The sequence below is a fragment of the Quercus lobata genome, chromosome 2 (genome assembly GCF_001633185.2).
Source record: "Quercus lobata isolate SW786 chromosome 2, ValleyOak3.0 Primary Assembly, whole genome shotgun sequence".
Lineage (NCBI taxonomy): Eukaryota > Viridiplantae > Streptophyta > Magnoliopsida > Fagales > Fagaceae > Quercus > Quercus lobata.
In genome coordinates, this window is record NC_044905.1 from 78,707,843 (window position 1) to 78,725,717 (window position 17,875).

The 17,875-nt window shown below is 32.7% G+C and overlaps 2 protein-coding genes across 2 annotated transcripts; both read right to left on the minus strand.

Moving 5' to 3' along the window:
* Positions 1-4,354: 4,354 nt before the first annotated feature.
* On the minus strand, positions 4,355-5,593 carry LOC115971616 (F-box protein At3g56470-like). Its single transcript, XM_031091619.1, has one exon. It carries the CDS (start codon positions 5,591-5,593, stop codon positions 4,355-4,357), a length of 1,239 nt encoding a protein of 412 aa, XP_030947479.1.
* Positions 5,594-9,397: 3,804 nt separating this feature from the next.
* On the minus strand, positions 9,398-10,342 carry LOC115971625. Its single transcript, XM_031091628.1, has one exon. The coding sequence runs from the start codon at positions 10,340-10,342 to the stop codon at positions 9,398-9,400; it is 945 nt and encodes a 314-aa protein (XP_030947488.1).
* Between the last annotated feature and the right edge of the window lie 7,533 nt (positions 10,343-17,875).

The window sequence follows — 17,875 nt, forward strand, 5'->3', positions numbered from 1 at the left end:
GGAGATTTATGGTTATATATTCTTATAATGTGGAAATGAAAGGAAAATAAAGATCTCCTATAGTTTGGTTGTCCAAAAAGGAAAAAATCTACAAGTACCCTTAGGATGTATTTCCAATGCTTTGGACCCTTTTGGGTTTGGGGCGTGATAGTTGTAACCTTAGGTTGCAACCAATTTTGTAACTAAATTTTGTCATTTTGAAAATCTAACTGTTAGATTGCATTTTTTTTTTAATGTTTTTAACACACATGTCAAATTTCATATCAATCGATATTATTTACTATTCAATTTAGAAACTTATTTATTATGCATATAATTAATTTTAGACTACAAAAACTTGAAATTTAAACATTTGATGACAAAACTATTGATATCTGATCTTTTAGAATTTTGCAACCATTGAAGATATAAAAAGAAGATGTAATCCAATGGTGGATTTGTTAAAGTCATATTCAATAAAAAAAAAATATATTGAGTAAAATTGTACTCTTGAGAAAAAAAATCAAAAGAGAAGAATTTACTTGATTCAGCAGTAGGACTGTGTCTAGGATCGGAGAAAGTTTCACAGTAAATTATAAAGTAGCACAAAGTACAAAGGTACTCTCACAAGAACCAAACCCCAAATAAACCCTTAAAAGCTCTCTCTCACAAAGAATACATCTCTATTGCTCTAATACTGAGGCACACTCTTATCATATTCAACAATTGCTGCAGAAACCAAGAAGACTTGGTTTACAAGTCCAAACCGGAAAAAAAATGGAAATTAACCTTAAATTTCAAACATTATAATTAGTAGTTTAAGTTTTCAAACTATATTTTTTACTAGCATCTCGAGTTTAAGAGACTCGATTTAGGGTCTATAAATCGAGTTTTTGGGACTCGATTTTCATGGGTTGTTCACGTCTGATGTGACATTTTTTCTATGTGACATCTACCTGGAAATCGAGTCTCTAAGACTCAATTTCTGACCCAAAAATAATAATTATTAATGAACCAAAATACAGAAACAACAAAAACATGAAAAGAAAGAAAAAAAGAAAGAAAGAGAGGGAGAGAGAAGAAGAAGAAGAAGAAGAAATGGAGATGCAAGCTCAAGCCAACCCAGGCCGCGCAAGACCAGGCCTTGCCAGACCCAGGCCGCTGTGCGACCCAGGCCGCTGTGCGACCCAGGCCTCTCACTGCAACCCCTGTTTCTGTTTCTGGGTTATTTTTTTTTCCCTTCTCTGATGAACACATATTCTTCTCTGATGAACACATATTTTCAGGAATTACTGTTGTCGTTGTGGTTTTCTTTTGCTGTTGTTGTTGTGGTTTTCTTTGTTTTCTTTTTAGATGTAGAGACTCAATTTCCAGGTAGATACCATGTGGAAAAAGTGTCACATCAGACGTGAACAACCCATGAAAATCGAGTCCCAAAAACTCAATTTATAGACTCTAAATCGAGTCTCTTGGACTCGAGATGCTAGTAAAAAATATAGTTTGAAAACTTAAACTACTAATTATAGGGTTTGAAATTTAAGGTTAATTTCCATTTTTTTTCCGTCCAAACCAATTAAACTAATAAAATGAGAACCTTTAAAAAAAAAAAAATTGGCAATTACCAAATAGGGTAAACACTGTAACGTACCAGCCAACTATTACTTTGCTTTACTTTTTATGAGTTTAAAAAATCCAGCGATTAAGAAAAAAAGAAAAAGAAAAGAAAAGTATTGATGGCATCGTTTGGTAATTAAGCACTTAACGCAACAGTAAAGAGAAAAGAGAAAACCAGAAACAACAGCAAAGAGAAAATCAGAATCAATAAAATGAAAGGCTATGTCTCACCTTTTCGAGGGATTGTTCAAGTGCCAAGAGAGAAGGGAACAAAAACCGTTCTCAGTTTTCTAACTACCAATTTTTTTTAAGAGTTTGAGGGAGAGAGAGAGAGAGAGCCTGGGTCTGTTCTAAGTATTAAGAGGGTGTAAGATTAAGACTCAGAGCTCACCATTGGGTGGAACTCCAACGGTCTAAGACACTGAGACAAAGTGCACGCCTACTAAACACGCAGTTCTCCTTTTTTTTTTAAGAAAAAATTATTGGCTGATATTTGGGGATTTTTTTTTATAGATTTGGGCCCTCAGGGAATTGCCTCACTTGGCTATACACAAGGCTACAATCAAAGTAAAAATAACAAAGATTGTCATTACAAATTCTATGAAGAGAGAGAAGATTAGACTTAATAAGAGGAACTGTAAGAAGATTTCCACGGTTGAAAGTATGTTTTAGAGTGTGAATTTGAGAAATTACCATATTGTGTGTTATGGGCAGTTCATTACCATTACCCCCAACAGTTATTGCATCTGAGCCTTTTTATGAATTATTCAAAGAGAGATTGGTAAGGTATGGAGATCCAAGTGCCTTGAGATTCGAGAATGAAGTGGCCATGGCTGTGAGTTTTGCAGGTGGTTGTTCCCTTGGTTTGCATAACATGTCTTTGGCGTTACTTGTATAAAAAGGGAAAAAACCTCTTCCACAGTTTGAAATCGGGACTTAAAGGCACAAGTTCAGTTATTTTTGGCAATGTGTGGATCTACACATTGCATGGAATAGATCAATAGACACTGCCCATAAAAAAAAAAAGGCAGGTATTTGGGGTAGGAAATATGCTTTGATATCTCTAGCTTGATATTTTGTGTTCCCAAACTGTTATGATTGTATGTAGTTCCAAAAGACCTGCCTCGGCCTCTATTATAACTGGACATTCCCTTGCCTTTGTTGGTGTCTGCATGAAGCTCTTGAATAAAAGATTAACCTTTGCCTTTTGTACTGTGGATATTGCTGCGATAGCCATAAAATACTTCAATGAGAAGTCATTTGATGAGCATCTTTTGCCAAAAAGGCTCGGCAGTATTGCCTTGTACAACCTTTGCTCAAAGATGCTATAGAAATGGAGGTTGGGATGCCAAAAACTCTTGCCTGTGTGCTGCAACATACAACCTTCATCCTCTACTGACGCAGCCAAACATGAGATAGTCTATATCACCTAATGACTTTGTTATCAAATCAAGCAAAGCTTCAGGGAGCTCTGACCATGGCCTCCAATTACTTTTTGTAAACCATCCTTTTCTTCTTCTTTCTAGGCCCCTTGAGATTCATGTCATTGCCCCCTTGCAGCAACATGCCATCCCACAAAAAAAAAAAAAAAAAAAAAAAAAAAAAACCTATTGATCAATATTTTATATGACACAAAATTACCGTCTAACGGTTCTACATTCATAATAATAGTACTTATTGTTTTTAACCCAATTTTCCACATGATATGCTTGTGCATAACATTCAAGGTCTGTTTGGATAGAACTTGTTTTGCTGAAACTGAAAATTGAAAACACTGTAGCAAAATAATTTTTAAATGTATGAATAGTACCGTAAGACCAATTTTTAATGAAAAAGTTGCTAAAAAGTGTAATTTGTGGATCCGTAAACAGTGCATGTATGCACTGTTCACTGTGGAAAGTCAACATTTGCGGTTACTGTTTAATAAACAGTAACCACACTACTCCAAAATGCGTGAAAAAAAAAAAAAAAAAAAGAACGAAAACGCAGCTTCAAATCGCAGACGCAGCTTCAGTGGAACCCAAACAGTCACTCAAACTTAAAGCAAATCATGTTATTCTTAGGCCAAGATCCATTTAGAAGATTTTAGGACAGAAAAAATCAGCACCTCTATCAGGCAAAACCTATCAAGGAAATGCAAAACTACACACATGCAGAACTTAAAACATCCTTTGAGGTGTAAGGCGCATAACTGATTATTGAGCCACGTTTTGTTTTTTAGGGACAATTGCAAAATATCACAATAAGGGCAACATTAATTCTACCCATCTAACATCTCTTTAAACATTTTGTACCCATACTCTGTACTCAAATACATCAATAATTTTCTCAAGCATGCACCATTTCTAGCGTGACATATCGAAATAATAAATCCCCATAAAAGTTAAATGACAGATGGTAGTAGGAATATGAAAAAAAAAAAAAAAAAAAAAATTGAAACTTTACATAAAAGGCTGTTCATTATTTGGGACACAATAAAAAGTAAAATAGAAACACACCAGTCAACAAAACCTTAAACCAGTGCTCAGGAAATATATGAAAGTATGAAAACACTAAACTTCTGAAAGACAAAATATATATATATATATATATATATATGAAAAAGAATAAAATGACACCAGCCACTCTTGTTGTAGGAAATTCTCTTTAATGATAGCCCATGAGGTACAGGTAAGGGAAATGAAAAGCAACAAAATATTTATAGCCTTCAAAGTCTTGCCAAAACGATTAAGTAGGGTGGATGAACAATAAGAATTCCTGACTAGTCATCATAGAGAGCATCCACACTGCTAGACAGATTTGGAAAATACCAGAACGGAGCACCTGAGGAAGCATCTCTGATAGATATTTTGCAGCACAATGGAACATCTAAGGATTCTTCCATCATATCCATAAAATCTTCAATATCAATGATGGGGAAAGACTTTGGATACATATCATCCAGGAACTGTATGTTGTATTCCTCAACTGGAGCTCCAAGACTGTATATGCAATTCTTAGGTCGTTGGCTAACACTCCATCCACCACAATTCAGAGTTTGTTGGCTACCCCTCCATCTGGTCATGTCACTAAATCCGGAGCTCTTGTTACTTAGAAACAAAGCTTGATCTTTGAGGTTCTGTATCTTCACCCATTCCATCTTCAAAAAATTTAGCTCGTAAACTTTAAACTGCTGCCAAACTCTCTCATATCTACGAATCATTAAGAGTTTATCTTCAAAAGCAAGCAATTGTAGTCCAGAGCTCCTATATCCAATGCCTTTTACTTTCAACAGGGTCACATAAGGATGGGAATTTGGGTTTAATATCCCAATATCACCATGATTGGTTAAAATGTATATCTTACCCTTGAAGACAGCTCCATCTACAAACCACCGAAAATTGTCTGCAAAATGGCCCTTAATCAGGCCAGTATAATCATAGACAGTCCAATTGATATCGGTGGACTTGTGGAATTGTAAAAATGGGCACCCTCCTTTAATAGCTATGATTACAAACTCCTGCGAAGGAGTAGGTAAAGATGCAAAGATGACAGAAAAATAAGGATTAGGAGGGCTAGAGAAACAGAGTTCATGTCTTGTAAAAGGATTCAAAAGCCAAATTTGAGAATCAGCACTCTTTTTCTTGTCTAACATGACAAAATACCCACAATAGACACCAGAGCATGTTTTGCCAACAAGGTTCGGCAATATTGCCTTGTACAACCTTTGATCAAATATGCTATAGAAGTAACAAGTCCTCCTAGCATATGACGATAATAAGACAACTAGTGGAGGTTGGGATGCCATAAACTCCTGCCTGTGCGCTGCAACATATAACCTCCATCCTTTGCAAACACAGCCAAACATGAGATAGTCTATAGCACATAGCGACTTTGCTATCAGCTCAAGCAAATCCTCAGGGAGCTCTGACCATGGCCTCCAATTACTTCTGTCAACCATCCTTTTCTTCCTGCTCCTAGGCCGTTTGAGATTCATGTCACTGCCCCCTTGCAGCACCATACCTACCATCCCACAATAAGAAAATATTGATCAAAATCAATATATGGTTGTGCTACTCATTAGACGTAAGAGCATATTATGTAATTCATCTTAGAAGTTTCAACCACTCTTCAAACATGCTTTGAGCTTTGAGCTACGTTTTGTTTTTTAGGCACAATTCCAAAATTTCACAATAAGAGCATTCACACCAATTTGTACCCAAAAAAATACCTATCTAATTTAGCATAAGAACAAACTTTTTCTATTTTACCTAATTATTTTTTAAAACACCCACATCTAATTGTCTAGTTTACACTCAATTTTATTTAAATATTCAATTCTCATTCATTTTTTTATTAACATTGCATTAATCATTAAGAGCAGAATAAATTCTACTTATTCTGACATTTCTATAAACATAAACATATAACCCATAATCTGTACACAAATACCCAATCAAATTTTCTCAAGCATGCACTGTTTCTAGCACATGGCATCTTGAAAAAAAAAAAAAAAAAAAAAAACCAATATGAATTAGATGAGAGATGGTACTAGGAATATGACAAAAATCAAAACTTTACATCAAAGGCTGTCTGTTCATTATTTTGGGACACAACGGAAAAGCAAAACAGAAACAAATCAAATATAACACTCAAACTTCTCTTCCATACTTTTCTTTTGTTTTCCTACAGTCAGCCCCAAACAGAGGGAGAGCCCATATAAAAACTAATAAAGATTAAAATAAAAATAAAATTTTGAGATTAAAAAAATACAAATATATTTTGTTAAGTAAACTGTAAACAAGTAAAGTACCTGCTTTGAAGTTTTTTTGTGAAAACCCAAGCGACCACCTTTGTTTTGTTGAGTGTAAAACGATGAGTATGTTTGGCTGTGGCAACTTATATAAATTCAGCTAAAAAGCCCGCCCCAACGTTTGATTTTCGAGGTTTATTACTCTTGTTTTCCCGCCTTATAATTCATGGGTGGCAAGTGGCATAAATTTTCGATGAACCCAAAAAAAGGTTTATTTTATTTTATTTATTTTTATAAACTATAAATATTCTACTAAAAAAAACTATAAATTAAAAATGTAGTTAAGGAAATATTTCCATAACTACAGTCACTTCTAGGTTAATATGGCAAACTTACCATAAATTTTATCATAAAGCCTAATAAATTAATTGGTTAATCGTAACACTTCAACAAGTAATAAATAAAGTAATAAATAAGTCAGAAAATTGCACCGGAAAGCAGAAATAATACCATGATTTTTTAAACTATTTTGTTTTATTTAATCTAAATATGAAATCTGATAATTGTTGTAATTATTAATATTATGCATATTTATTATGATTGTGTTAGTATATGAAATTAGGGTCAGACTTAGATCTAATGTCCAATAGTACTGGATTCGTTGAGATAATGATATGTGTCTACTTTTAGACACGTGTCATCATCAGACCTAGGGATGGCAATGGGGCGGGGCGGGGACGAAGGATGGGATCTTCGCCCCCGCCCTGCATGGATTTTTCTTGCCCCATCCCCGCCCCGCCCCGTATGACGGGGAAAATTTCTTGCCCCATCCCCACCCCTTAAGGCCCCGCGAAGCCCTGCCCTACACCGTAAAATTTTATTTCTTGTTAATTTTCCCTACAACTATTACCATTTTTTCAAATAAAATGACATGTTTCAATAATAAAAATATACTTGAAATTATTAATAAATTTATTCTATTGAATCAAACTAATTTTTAGCAAATACTAAATATTATTATCTAAATATTTAACAAGATAATATCACAACAAAAATCTCATAGTATGACACAATAAAATAATCCAAACTCCTAATACATAACAAAATAAAAATTGCCTAGTTCTTCAAAAAGAATCTCCACTTAAATAAAATAAGAGGATGATATTTTTTTTAAAATAATAGGGTTCTAGGGTATGAAAAAATTACCTTTTAACCCTTATTAATGCGGGGCGGGGCGGGGTGGGTCTAAAAAGTGTAAACCCATCCCCCCCCCCGCCCCGTGGTGCGGGTTTAAAATCTCGCCCCATCCCCGCCCCACCACCTTTGCGGGGTGGGGAAAATCCGCACGGGGCGAAGCGGGGAGGGGCGGGTCAAGCGGGGCGGGGCAAAATTGCCATCCCTAATCAGACCGGGTCCAGTGCACTAGATGCACTAGACCTAAACCAAGTCCATGAAATTATATACCACTGCATACTCTTGGTGCGGTGCGATGATCATTTCACAAATATAAATGCTTGTGGGGTGTGGGGGGTAAGGGTCGGAGTTTAAGTCTTCGGGAGGGAGTTTTACACATATATACACTTAAATTAGGTTAAAGTAGAAATTCTATCTTGTATTAAAAAAAAAAAGTATATGAAACTATATAGTTCATTATTCAAATAAATTATAATGTATTAGGATTTTAATAGAAGGTTTAACTATATAATGAAATTTAAATTCAATTGGGAAAATATATTAGAATAATGATGTGTAAAATTTTTTAGTGAGGAAATTTTTAATTATATTATAGTGGTTGGTGATGTTTTTCCCTTCCCGTTGAATGATTTCTTATGAAAAAATTCAACATTCTTGATTATGGGTTGTTGCTTAATTATTTATTTTATATTTAATATTGTGCTTGGCTAGTTCATTTGAAATATCCAATATTTTTCACAAAGAGAGAAAAAAAAATTGATTACAAGTTATTATTATTTAATTAATTTTTCCAAAAAGAAGGGAATAACCATTGTTAGATTTTCATCTCACAAAAGCATTTGTGAAGCATGGACATGTGAACAACTTAAATACCACACAAATCACAAATGGAAATGGTTTGTTAATTTTGGATATTTTTTAATAATTCAATAGTTACAATAGGAAAGATGAGATTTGAAATTTTGAACCTTTGATATCTCTATTTTTTTTAAAGAATTTCAATTAATGACATTCGCTCCAATTGGACTAACCGGAACTTACTTTAAACATCTTTATTAAAATAGTGTCAGTTGAGCTACTAAGCTTTTGGCGTTTTCTAATAAAATGTCTAAATTGGCCCTTAAAGTCATTTTTCATATTGCCACTTGTTAGCACCTGGATGTCATTCCTTGTTGACTTGAGATTAGTTCGGGTAGCCGAATACACCTCTCTCGTTTGCACGCACGATTAGTGAACGCTAGCTTCTTCATGTTTGTGCCTATGTGGTTCCAACCCCAACTCCCCCTCCTTCAATACCAATGATCATAGAAAAAAAAGTAACAGGGATAATATCTAACCCCAAAAAAAAATTATGAGGGAAAATTTTATTATATTTTTTTGACAGAAATAGAATAACCATTGTTGGATTTTAGAAGCTACAAAAATGGCAGCAGGATACTTAATTAAAGAAAATTCTCTACAAAGAGTTCATATCCAGTACATAATGCTTCAATTTTTACGAGGTTTAGGAGAGGTCATGGACTCGTGGTAGGCACTCTTATTTTCTTCAATGAGCATATCATTATAAAAAAGTATTAAAGTAATAAAAAGGCAAATGAAAAAACAACAAAATATATATATAAAAAGAAAGCTCTCAAACTCTTGTACAAATGATTATTTCAAAAGACAAATGGTAAGGATGATGAACAAGAGAAATCCAAACTAGTCTTCAAAGAGGGAATCCACACGACAAGACATATGTGGAAAATACCAGAATGAATTATAAGATAGGAAATCATGTGGCAAACGTTTTCCATGCGAAATTTCGATAGACTGGAAGCCTTTGCTACCTTTCCATCTGTTTATTGAGCTGATAAAGTAGAAAAAACTCCGAATTCTTTATATGCAATTAGAAGGGTGCTTGCTATCTTCCCATCTGGTCATGTTACTAATTGCAGAGAACTCATCAGAGTCTTCCTGGAACAATGCTTGACCTCCTAAGTTAGGAATCTTCACCAATTCCATCTTCAAAAAATTTAGCTCATAAACTTCATGATCAGTAATTCCACCAATCACAAGGAGCTGTTTATCAAAACATAGTAACTTCCATGATCCACAATTCAAATCTGCAGTGCCTTTTACTTTCAACAAGGCCAAATGAGGATGAGAAGTCAGATTTAGTACCCTAATGTCAGCATTATTTGATATAATATATATCTTACCATTGAAGACAGCTAAATCAGCAATCATATTACGATCATCATAATTATATAGAGTCCAATTGACATCTGTGGATCTACGGAACTGTAAGCACCGACTGGGAAAACATATGATTATGAACTCTGGCAAAGGAGTAGCTAAAGAAGCAAGGGTGACACAACGAAAGAGATTGGGAGGGCTAGGAAAACGGAGTTCATGTCTTGTATAGGGATTCATAAGCCAAAGTTGAGAATCTGGCCTCTTTTTCTTGTCTTCCATTATCAAGTACCCAGAAGAAATCCCAAAACACACTTTGCCAACAAGGCTAGGCAGTAATGCCTTGCACCACCTTTGATCAAGAATACTATAGAAGTAACAAAATTTCTTCCATTGCCGTGAAAAGAAAAGAACAAGTGGAGGTTGGGATGCCATAAACTCTTGCTTGTATGCCAAAGCGTACAACCTCCAAGTTCTACACACACAGGTAAAAATGAGATAATCTATAGCACCTAACCACTTTGTTATCTGATGAAGCAAAGCTTCAGGGAGCTCCGACCATGGCCTCCAATTACTATTGTCCACCATCTTTTTCTTCTTACTCCTGGGTCTACTGAGGTTGATATCACTGTTCGCTTGCAATACCATGATTACCTTCACACAAATAGAAAATAAAAAGATTAATGCCTACATATAACACTAAATAGACACCACTTGAATAGTTTTTAACACCACTTGTGCAACATATTTTATTTATTTGCTTCCAAGCTCATTAATGGATAGAAGTTTTTTGATCCAAGTTCATTAATTTTACAAAGAAATAAATAATCAAGACAATAGCAATGACGATAGTGGTGAATGTAACAATGATCTAAAATTTTAAGATGATTTTGTTGACAAGAAGAGAATAACCATTGTTGGATTTTCTAATCACAAAATAGATTGTACAATCTGCAGAGGTTGACTATTTAAGAAACATAAAAATGGGCAGCATTAAACAGCAGATACCCTGGTTGCAGGAAATTCTCTCCAATGAGAATGACATCAAACACAGTTAAGTAAAAAATAGGGGAAATAAAGAGCAACAAATATATATAACCCCTCAAAATATTGTCCAAATGAATGAATGATTCGTTCAATATACAAATGATAGGGATGAAGAACCTAACTAGTCTTGAGAGAGAATCCATATTGAAAGACTCATGTGGAAAATACCAGGATGGTTCAACTCAGAAACTATGTGGCATTCATTTTCTTCCAATGAAATGGAAAGACTGGCCATTAGAAGGTTGTTCACTATCGTTCCATCTGGTTATGTTGCTAAACCCCATATTATAATCCAGAAACTATGCTTGTACTCCAAAGTTCTGTATTCTCGCCCATTTGATCTTCAAAAAATTTAGGTCATAAACTTCATTATTTCCAATGGCATGAATCAACAGGAACTGCTCATCAGTACCCTGTAACCACAGTTCACCTTTCAAATTTGGAATGGATTTAACTTCCAATGGGGTCACATAAGGATGAGACCTTAGATTTACTACCGTTCCAGAATCAGTTGTTATTGCATACACTTTACCCTTGAACGCGGCTTATAATCAACAAACGTCCAGTGATGATTACAATCACAAATTCACAATAAGTCCAATTGGCACTATTGGATCTAAGAAACTGTAGACATAAGCCATATCTACGAAAGGCTATGATTACAAACTTTGGCAAAGGTGTCACTAATGAAGCAAGGATGACACTATCATGTTCTAGGGGAGGGATAAGGAAACGGACTAATGGAGTTCATGTCTTCTTAAAGGATTTAGAAGCCAAATTTGAGAATTTACCATAAGTTTCTTGTCTTCTAGGACCAAGTACCCACATGAGATCCTAGAACACAATTTGCCAACAAGGTTGGGGAGTATTGCCTTGTACTCCTAACATCCTTCCATCAAAGATGTTATGGAAGTAAGAAGCTCTCCTGGAACGGTTTGACATAAAAATAACAAGTGGAGGTTGTGATGCCATAAACTCTTGCCTGTATGACACAACATACAACCTCTGTGTTCGCAGACACAGCCAAACATGAGATGGTCTATAGTACCTAGCCACTTCGTTATGAGATAAAGCAAAGCCTCAGGGAGCTCTGACCATGGCCTCCAATCACTATTGTCAACCATCTTTTTCTTCTTACTTCTAAGCCCCTTAAGATTTTTGTCACTGTCCCCTAGCAAAACCATGGCTACCTTTGTGCAAAGAGAAAATAAAAATTAATGTGCACATATGACACTAGATGAAATCTAATTTTTTTTAGATTCATAAATATGTCTTACTATTTTTTTTAGTCCAGTTTTCCAGAACTTGCAATACATTATACTCTATACATATAAACTTGACAGCATATTATGCAATACTTGGCCAATATCCAAGTATTTTGGGGATATTTTCATTTTGGTCCATATATTTTAAAAGAATTAAATGTTATCCTTGAGTTTTTCAAAAATTTTCATTTTGGTCCATGCGGTTATCTCATAAAAATTGCTGACATAATTGACGGAATGCTCACATGACTAATATAATATGATAATAATAATTTACTTTGATTATTAACAAAGCCACTTCTGCATCTCAATAATAATAAAAATCAATAATATTTTTTTTATAAAAAAGGTCTTCATCTTTTCTTGCACTTTCTTGGCAACCAAACATTGCAGCAGGTGCAGCTCATGTCAATGCATCAGCCTCCAAGATTGAAGCTTTATTGCTCCCAAAAATTTACTTCCTAAAACAAAACACTAGAAACCTCAACCAAACAATACTCTCTGTCTCTGTCTCTGTCTCTCTGTCTCTCTCTCTCTCACACACACAAACAAACACAGAGTAGAAAACAAAAATTAAAAAATAAACAGCATTCTCAGAAATTAAAAATGACAAGAATCATCATAATTAATATCAGACGTAATCAGAACCTTTAATGCCTGATCATCAACCATAATAATACATGCTTTGGATTGATATATTAAAAATTTGAGGGTATAGCTTACCTTGCAATGCCGAAAATAGTGTAGAGGAGAACAGATGGTTGAGAGAGAGAGAACGAGGGTGAAGAATTCTCTATAATCTGATGAAGAAATCAAACGGGTTGATTAGAATTGCTCCCTATTGAACAATTATACTAAAAAATTTACTGTGTATGGTTGTCAAAGAAAGTGCAAGAAAATATCTGTATTTCTAATTTTGAACTGCTCCAACTCCTCCATATTTCTTCAATCACTCAGTTACCTGTTTCTTTTTTTTCTTTTTTTTCAAATCTCTTCTTCCTTTTTTGAATTTGAAAAAAAAAAAAAAAAAATCATACTATAAAACTAAAACTGTTACTGTAACTACTCATCCTTGTCCCTTACTTAGGCACTAGTAGGATCTTCGTTTTTTGGGTAAGGGTTGATTTAGAATATTTATTATAATTTGAGATTATTATATTTTTCAATCACAAAAAAATTTAGGGGATGTGATGAAAAAATTATTTCACTTGCAAACACATAATACTCATCACACGCCTACGTTGTTGTTGTTGTTGTTTTTTTTTTTTTTTTTTTTGATAATTGGAAAATGTAATAATCTCGAATTATAATAAATATTCTAAATTAACCCTTACCCAAAAAATAGAAGAGCCTCTGAGCACGCGCGCTAGTATTTTACTTGTAGCTCAATTGGTTAAAATTTCCCTACCCCAAATATTAAATAGCATTAATATATATATATATATATATTTTTTTTTTTAATAGGATAGGCTCTCATGTTATGAAGGTTTTTTTTTTTGGTGTTTGTAATGGAAGTTGTGAAGTTATCTTTAAAATTGTATCAAACTTTTTTAAACACCATGAATGCTTGAAAAGTCCACCTATTCTCAAAGTTAAAATCATGTCACATAAATTTAATTTTTTGTATTTTGGTGCATCTATTATTTTTTTGAACCCGAGCCTAGAAGTTTTTTGTTTTTCTTATAAACTGTCACAATTCTAAAGCAAAAGTTTCAATTGCCTAAAAAAATTAATAAAAAATTTAAAAGTATTAATTTTTTAAAACACCTGAGATGGCCACCTATTCTCAAAGTTTAATATGAAGCCACATAATTTGTTTTTGGTGCATCTATTATTTTTTGAAACCAGGCCCAAAAGCTTCTTTTTTTTTTTTTTGGTACTGGCACAATTCTAGTAAAAAATTTCAAATGCCTAAAAAGAAAAAAAAATTAAATAGTATTAATTTTTTTTATATGGGAAAGGCTCAACATTGTGAAGTTTTTTTTTTTTTTTTTTTTTTTTTTTTTTTTTTTTTTTTTTAAATTCCTAGAAGGTAGCCACTTAGTCCTAAAATATAGCCACTTGGTACATATCTATAAAAAAAAATTTGAAATGCCTAAAAAACACAAAAAAAAAAATTAAATAGTATTATATTTTGTTTTTTTAATGAGAATGCCTCTCAGGCTCTCACCAAGTTTTTTTTAATCCTAAAAGGTGGCCACTTAGTCCTAAAATGTATCCATTAAGTACGCATCCATAACAAAAGTTTCAAATGCCAAAAAAAGCAAATAATAATTAAAAAAAATAAATAGTTTTAATTTTTTTTTTTGGGGGAAAGGCTCTTTTAATTTTAAAAATGAAAAGAAGTTGTAGTGAAAGGCACAAAATTATTAGGGATAATTAATTTCATATGGAAGGTGTGATTGAGAAAAATAAAGTTAAACTGTAGGAGTTTCAATTAATAATGATATATACGTTACCATTCCAAAAAACAGTAAATTGAATCCAACATAGAATTACACAAATTGATAAATATAGACATATTTAGGATAATTTCTTTTACAAAAAAGTTCTTAAACAACTAATTACTACCACTTTATATGAGCCTTGAGTCATACAATATGTTTCTAAAGTCTTTCACCCGAATTCATCTAATATATCCAATATCCAACAAAATTGTTGATATGTGACCCTAAAAAAGAGACCCAAAAAAAAAAAAAAAAAGAGTAAGAATTAAAAATCAGAAAAACAACAAACATTAAATAGGAGGCAACATTGGTATTGCCCATTGTTACTTCGTAATTAAGTAAGATATTCAATCTCATTAACCATTGCAATCCTACAGTAGTTTAAAAAAAAAAAAAAATGTCCTACCAAGAATAAATTTCCAAACTTGATAATATTTAAAATAACACAGCCTAACAAAGACTAAATATCAAAACTTGATAACATAATGTGAATGCTTTTGTTAAAGTAACATACCAATATTCAACAAAAACCAACTGTGAATTGTGAAATCCTCATCAAAAGACAAGCTGCCAATAGTTGTGATAAAGAAGTCCTTTGCTTTTGTAAATAGAGTTTATTCCTCTTGAATTTTGACAAATGCGTAACATCAATGGGCAAATGCAACATCCTCAAATTTATATGAATAAAAATATTTAACATAAATCCATATAAGAAAGAGCCTAGTTTAAAACATAAAATCATAAATAATATAGTTTCTAATTTTTAAAGAAATGTTTCCATACAGCAATAAGTAGTAAATAACATATGTATATATGTAGTATTGAAGCCAATTGATGAACAATTTTAAAATTTAATTTTTACGACTAAAAAAAATGCACTATGACCCATAGATAAATAGAACACACACACACACACGCACGAACACTTACACAAAGACCAATACTTGATAATGGTATTATTCCTCTTTAATGGAATTGAAAAGAGCCCTCTAGTACACGCATCAGAATTCTGAAATGACCATACTGGAGAAATTAAATCACTTCCAGAATTATTTCAGTTTTTCACTGGCACTGCTTTGCATATTATGCACTTCTCTGCCTGCAAAAAAGAAAAGCTATGGTACGAAAAAACCTGCTGATGACCATAAAAAAGTCTTAAGAAAAAAAAAAAGCTGAATATGATTAGAAAGGAATATGATTAGAAAGGAAAAGAAATCTAGCCCAAGAATAAGGGAGACCTTATAGTGATTGTAGAAGATTGAATTTTCACAGTAGTTTAGTGGGAAGTTTGTATTCTGTAGTGGGATTGTATGTAATTAGTGGGAAGAGTTTTTGTTTTATAGTGGGAAGTTGAAAGCGTGAAGGAGGTTATTCAAAGGTAGCTTTTGTTATGTAGATAGTGTTTTACGTGGGAGTTAAATAAGCATTTTTACTAAGTTTTCCCCCTACTTAAACGTAGGCTGTACTGGGAGTGTGTTCCTATTTTGTAGATAGTGCTTTACGGGGAAGTTAAAGAAACATTTTTACCAAGTTTTGCCCATACTTAAACATAGGCTGTAGGGGTATTTTGGAACAAAAAGAAAAATCCAGTCCAAACAGGTGCAGCCCCTTAAATAGTAGTATAGACAAAACAAAACATAAATAAATTTCCACTCCTTCCCTCCCTCTCTTTCTCATGGGTGAAATAATTTTTTTTTATTTTTATTTTTTATATATAAATCTCATCACATCTCTAAGTATTTTTGTGACATTTTTTTTTTTTCAAATCCCTTCTCCCTTATCATGGATTTGAAAATAAAAAAACTCATACTATAACCTCTCATTCATTTCCCTTATATTTAGGCACTAGCCAGTTGCCAAAACAAAATAATAGATGTAATTTTCTTAGTACTAATTTTTTATTATGTTTTTTTTGTATGTTTTTATTTTAAACAAATTTATAATTTTGAAAATATTTTCCTTTAACTCTCTTTAGGTGTAAAACTTGAACCACTCTTTGTATATTTCAAATGGTCATTTTGTTTATAGAAATCATAATTTTAAATTCCATTCCATTTCGATGCTTAATTTAGTGCACTTACCCCTCTTATTTCGTTTCAATCTAAATTTCGGTATGTTTTGATGTGTCGGACAAATCCCGGCCATTTTAATTTCTCAATTTCGGACTATTCCAGGCTATGTTGGATATTGAAACAAAAAAGAATGTGATTAACAAACTGAACATTTTTTCGATAAACAAACTGCAATTATATCCTTTAAATTTCAAATGGCTGTGGCCTGTGGGGTAAATAAATAGTACTCACCTTGCTGCTACCAGTTCCGTTGCTCAAACATTTTCATAAAAACAAAAACAATGAAGGACAAATTTTTTCGATAAAAGAAAAAAAAAATGTAATTAATGAATGGTTTTCTATAGACAAAATGTAACAAAACTTATCTGTGAGTTTAATAATTGTGACCTCACTCCACCAAGGCCAAACAACATGGGTAATAGTGACCTCATTAATCATTCCTAGTGAATTTTCCCAGCTTCGAAATCTATTTATTTTTTATAAAAAGAACAAGTTTCAAAAAAAAGTTTTATATGGACTTTGTTAACAGGTGCCGACCAGCATCTGTTAATAAACCAGCTATAGTTCATTTATTATCTATCACAAATCCCAATGCATATGAAATTGGCAAAATTTTACTTTTTAGCTGTGGTTTATCACAAAATTATTTGACTTTCTCCATTTAAATTGATACACATTTAATACATATTCAGTTTTTTCCACATCTCTAAAAAAACGTGAATAGTTTATTTTAAATTTTATCACATTAACGGGTGCTGTACAACTCCCTATATTAGCGACCATTTACTTTTAAAATAAGACAAATAATTGGGAATAGCAAAATTAAAACAAAATAAGACAGTGAGAGTATGATAAATCTAAAATACTCAGCAAAAAAAAAAAATTATAAATCTAAAATAAATTACGATTTTCCCCTAAAGAATTACAAACACTTTATTTATTGTGTTTCTTTTTAATGGAATGTTTTTTGATACATTAATAGTTGGGAGACGAGTGATTAGAAACCTAGATCTCATGGAAAAGACCAAGGTAAAAATCTAATTAAGTTACAAGACTTTTAATCTTTTTATCATACATTTATAATGTATGAATTTTTAGGATTCAAGTGATAGCGCAATTACTTTCTCAAAAAAAAAAAAAAAAAAAAAAAAAAAAAAAAAAAAAAAGAAAAAAAAGAAAAAAAGTGATAGCGCAATTATGATGGTTACCTTTGTGGTGCTCTATATCTATGCTTTGAAATTTGACTATTTTCCTCCCCACTATTTAGTACGGAGTATTAACCTATCCAATTTTTTTTTTTCTTTTTGAAAATTACCAATTCTTTGCTTGTGCATGTCAAGATGTGTAAAT